Below are 4,721 nucleotides of genomic sequence, written 5' to 3'. Positions count from 1 at the left end.
GTTTGGGAAGTTTTGGGACACACTGTGGGACATCTCCCCACTATTACCACATCCCAGCAGCCAGGGGCTTCATCCCAAGGTGACACAGGAATAGGGGATGTGCAGAATGGCCCTGGTGGTGTTTGGGGTGAGCTCTCTGGGGCTGGGGTCAGCAGTGGTGACGTGTCCTCGCTGCCACAGGTGCCCGTGTCCGTGGCCATGATGTCCCCGCAGATGATCACGCCGCAGCAGATGCAGCAGATCCTGTCCCCGCCCCAGCTCCAGGCCCTCCTGCAGCAGCAGCAGGCCATAATGCTGCAACAGGTAAGGCTGATTCCCAGGGGATTCCCACCSAGCTCTGGGAATGTTTGCTGGAGGCAGAAAAATGGGTTCTTTCCTCCTTGGCTTCTTCCCTTCCCCAGTATTTCCTTTGGGATTCCCGGCACGTCCAGGGATGGAAAAAGCTGCGGGGGCTGGCGGTGCTGATGCTGCCATCCTGAGCCAGGGTCTGAAAATCCAGAAAATTGCTGCAGGGGGGCTGATTTGGGGTTGTCCAGGGGGTCAGTGTGGATGCTCTTGGCTGGCTGTGCCCTGAGCAGAGCCCCTGTGGCCACTGCAAGGCTTGGGGCAGTGCCCATGTCCCTCTCCAGAGCTGAGCTTTATTTCCCATGACCCTGCTCGGCTTCTCCAGTCAGAYTGGGGAGGGAAGAAAAAGGAGGAGAAGGGAAAAAAAAATTATATTTCCACTCYGAAGCAAAACAGGCCAGCTTGGGTAAACAGGAGGAGGGAGAGAGGGAGAAACCCCACAAGCATCCTCCACACCCTTCCTCCTGCCTCCAGTACCTGTTTACTCCAAACACGCTGATAAGGATTCAAGGTTGGCCCCGGGGAAAGAACAAAGGGTAAACACTACCCTGGGTGGGTCCTTCCACAAAGCCTCTCTGGAGCCGGATAAAGAAACACGTTGGACTGCAAATTAAACAACCCAGGCCGGAATAGCTCACATTCTCCACCGGCAGCAAACCAAACATCACACCTCTCACCCCTGACCCAATGTTCCTGCTCGCAGCCCCGGCTCGGGCTGGCTCGGGGGTAAACAGCCGGCCCCTCCGAACCTGTTCTCCGGCACAAACCAGCCCCGGGGCTGATAAAAGATTCCCGGGGACATTCCTGAGCCCTTCGAGGCTGGCAGGGGGCTCTGGGGTCTCGCTGAGCTCCCCCTGTGCTTCTCCCGCTGCTCTGCACGCAGAAAATCCATCACCCACTGTTCATTTTGGGCTGGGACGATGGTGCCAGGTCCCAGAGCTGTCCCCTCCTTGCACATTCAGGGTCAGGGCGATGGTGGCAGGTCCCAGAGCTGTCCCCTCCTTGCACATTCAGGGCTGGGGCGATGGTGACAGGTCCCAAAGGTGTCCCCTCCTTGCACATTCAGGGCCAGGGCAATGGTGGCAGGTCACAGAGCTGTCCCCTCCTTGCACATTCAGGGCTGGGGCGATGGTGCCAGGTCCCAGAGCTGTCCCCTCCTTGCACATTCAGGGCTGGGGCGATGGTGGCAGGTCCCAGAGCTGTCCCCTCCTTGCACATTCAAGGGTTTGTCCCTTTTTTCCTGGCCCAGCTCTGCTTTGGCTGAGGGGTTTCAAGGCTGAACCCCCCCAACCCACAGAGCAGAGATTGGGGCTGCTCCTGCTCCTTTCTCAACTGGGACCTCCTGGCTCTCATGGCATTTGCAGCAGTGTTTTGGGRTCCCACCGTGCCAGAAATGGGGTTTCCCCATGGCTGAAATGCTGTGTGAAGTGCCAGAGCACCCCAGCCTGCTTTTCTCTCAAGGGGCAGYGGGGTTGGCATTAAATAAACAGCAAAGTGGGTGTCGGTGGGGTTGGGGGGGTTCACTTGCCACGGGGACCCGGAGCCCCCCGGGAATGGGTGCCCAGGGCTCCTCTGGGGGGGTCCTTCCTTCCCACCCTGCACCAGGGGACCTTGTGACAGTGGCTGGGGATGGCGGGGTGGGAATGGGGTGGTAATGGGGTGATGGGGTGGGAATGGGGTGGGAATGGGGTTAGGGGATGGGAATGGAATAATGGGGTGGGAATGGGGTGATGGGGATGGGAATAGAGGGAATGGAGTTAGGGGATGGGAATGGGATTAGGGGATGGGAATGGGTGGGAATTGGGTGGTGAGGTGGGAATGGGATAATGGGGTGAGAAGGGGGTGGAGGGGTGAGAATGGGATAACAGGGTGGGAATGGGGTGATGGGGTGGGAATGGGGTAATGGGGTAGAAGTGGGGTGGGAATGGGGTGGTCAGGTGGGAATGGAGTGGTAATGGGGTGGGAATGGGGTGATGAGGTGGCCATGGGGTGGTTCCCCTGCTGATGCCCATCACTCTCTCCCCTCCCCAGCTGCAGGAATACTACAAGAAGCAGCAGGAGCAGCTTCACCTGCAGCTGCTGACCCAGCAGCAGCAGCAGCAGCAAGCCGGAAAGCAGCAACCCAAAGAGGTGAGCTCAGCTGGAGAGCTGGCACCAAAAAATCAAAAACGAGGTGTGGGGGACCCCCAGCACCCCAGGAGCCCGTGGGGATGGGACACAGCAGGTTTTGCTGTCCTTTCCCCCAGTGATGCCCCCCGAGGGGTTGTGGCTGTGTTTTGGGTCACACAGACCCACCCGGTACTCAGCATCACTCCCATCCTTGTCCGTGGATATTTTCGCCCCTCTGTCTTCCCAAAACGCAGCACATGAGGTTTTTTTGCCTTTTTTGGGGGGTTTTAGCAAAATTCACATCTGGCATCGCTGCCCCTCCACTGAGTGTCCTTTCACAGGCTCCCAATAACAAGGGATGTGTTGGTGGAGCCACCCCTGGCTCAGTTTTAGGAAATTGGGGTGCTGGAGCTGTTGGTGACCATCACCCCTCCCAAAATCCTTCAGCCTGATGGACACCCTGCACTTCAAATTAAGCTTCTTTTGCAGGAAAAGAAGATTTTAAGCCCAGATCTTGTGTTGGGGTGGCACAGACACGTTGGCATCAGGGTGGCCGGAGTGGCTCGGGGTGACACTAGGCCCTCACTATGGGGTGTCGGTGCATTTATAGGGTCAGGTTTATCAGAGCCATCTCCAGGAGCTGCTGGTGCTCCAGGAAACGGGGGGAGGGATAAATCTGAGCTTCCTCAAGGACTTTCCCGCTGGCCCTGGYGCTGTTCTCTTGCAGCACCGAGCAGGGATATAATTAAGCTGGAACAAAGCGCTCGCTTTAGCGGGCTGCGCTTTAAAAAGCACATGTTAACTTTTAATTAAATGGTGCAGAGGAGATAGGAAATTTATCCAACAAGAAAGAGAGGCTGGAGGGGAGAGGGAAGGGGTGCTGGGTGCTGCTGGAGCRGGGTGTGTGCCCAAAGCACTGGAGGGGTCCCAGCAAGGGGATGGAGGTGTTTCCCCTCCTCAGAATCCTGGGATTTTGGTTTCACCACCAAAATTCGGGTGGCCGGTGTTCATAAAGTCCGTGTTCGTCTTTGCCCGTTGGAATGGCGATGCCTGGAGGTTCAGGGAAGGGCTGGAGTGTCTGGGATGCCTCCTTGGAAACCCGCAGCAGGATTTGGTTCCAGCCCCGCTGCAGGATTTATAAACCCAGCAACTCCTGCTCCCCCTCTGCCCGATTCCCAGGGCTCCTTCCATGGGTCAGCAGGTGGGAACAGGGCTGGGAAGGAGCCAAGATGCTCAGATGGAGAGGAATGGATCAGATCTGCCTGGCTGGGGTTGCCCCAGGGAAGGGGAGCACAGACAGGAGGATGGGAAGGTGTGGGAAAGGTTTGTCAGCAGCATCCTGTCCCGGGGGATGCGGGGATGCTCTGTGTCCATGGGTGCTGAGCCGCAGTGGGGCACCGGGAAGGGGCTGAGCCATGAATTCGTGGATCCTTGAATCCCTCAGTCCATGAATCCATGAACCCCTCAATCCATGAATCCATAAATCCATGAATCCTGCAGGATCAGGCTGAGTCAGACATCAGATCCATGAATCTCACCAGGATTGGGCTGAGCCAGGCAGAGGATCCATGAATTCCTGAATCCATGAGTCCCTCAACCCATGAATCCATTAATCCCTCAGTCCATGAATCCATGAATCCCTCAGTCCATGAATCCCTCAGTCCATGAATCCATTAATCCATAAACCCATGAATCCATTAATCCCTCAGTCCATGAATCCATGAATCCCTCAATCCATCAATCCCTCAGTCCATGAATCCATGAATCCCTCAATCCATCAATCCCTCAGTCCATGAATCCATGAATCCATAAACCCATGAATCCTGCCAGGATCAGGCTGAGTCAGACATCAGATCCATGAATCTCACCAGGATTGGGCTGAGTCAGACATCAAATCCATGAATCCCTCAATCCATGAATCCTGATGGGATGAATGCCTGCTGGGCCAGGCAGGGGATCCATGAAACCATGACTCCATGAATCTCACCAGGAAGAGGCTGGGCCAGGCAGTGGATCCATGAAATTTCACCAGGATGGGGCTGAGCCAGGCATCAAATCCATKAATCCATGAATCTCACCAGGACTGGGCTAAGCTAGGTGGCAAATCCATGAATCCTTCAATCCGTGAATCCCACCGGGATGGGGCTGAGTGAGGCTGCTGATTCATGAATCCATGAATTTCACCAGGATGGGGCTCAGCCAGGCATGAATCCATGAATCCCACTGTGATGGGGCTGAGCTGCAGCACATCCCAGTCCATCCCGAGC

General features: G+C 56.3%; 1 protein-coding gene across 1 annotated transcript in view; it reads left to right on the top strand.

Annotated features, from left to right (window-relative positions):
• Window positions 1-183: 183 nt before the first annotated feature.
• LOC130586263 (forkhead box protein P4-like) overlaps window positions 184-4,721 on the top strand; it is a gene marked incomplete at its 3' end in the record, with an annotated part of 15,160 nt that continues 10,622 nt past the window's right edge. Inside the window, exons 1-2 of the mRNA XM_057387018.1 lie at window positions 184-303; window positions 2,377-2,475. Coding sequence (XP_057243001.1) covers window positions 199-303; window positions 2,377-2,475 — 204 coding nt within the window. The remainder of the gene's footprint in view (window positions 304-2,376; window positions 2,476-4,721) is intronic.

Source organism: Malurus melanocephalus, unplaced genomic scaffold, assembly GCF_030028575.1.
Source record: "Malurus melanocephalus ecotype Western Australia unplaced genomic scaffold, MMel_1.1 scaffold_1114, whole genome shotgun sequence".
Lineage (NCBI taxonomy): Eukaryota > Metazoa > Chordata > Aves > Passeriformes > Maluridae > Malurus > Malurus melanocephalus.
The sequence above is the reverse complement of the archived record's forward strand: the minus strand, read 5'-3'. Positions and strand labels throughout refer to the sequence as shown.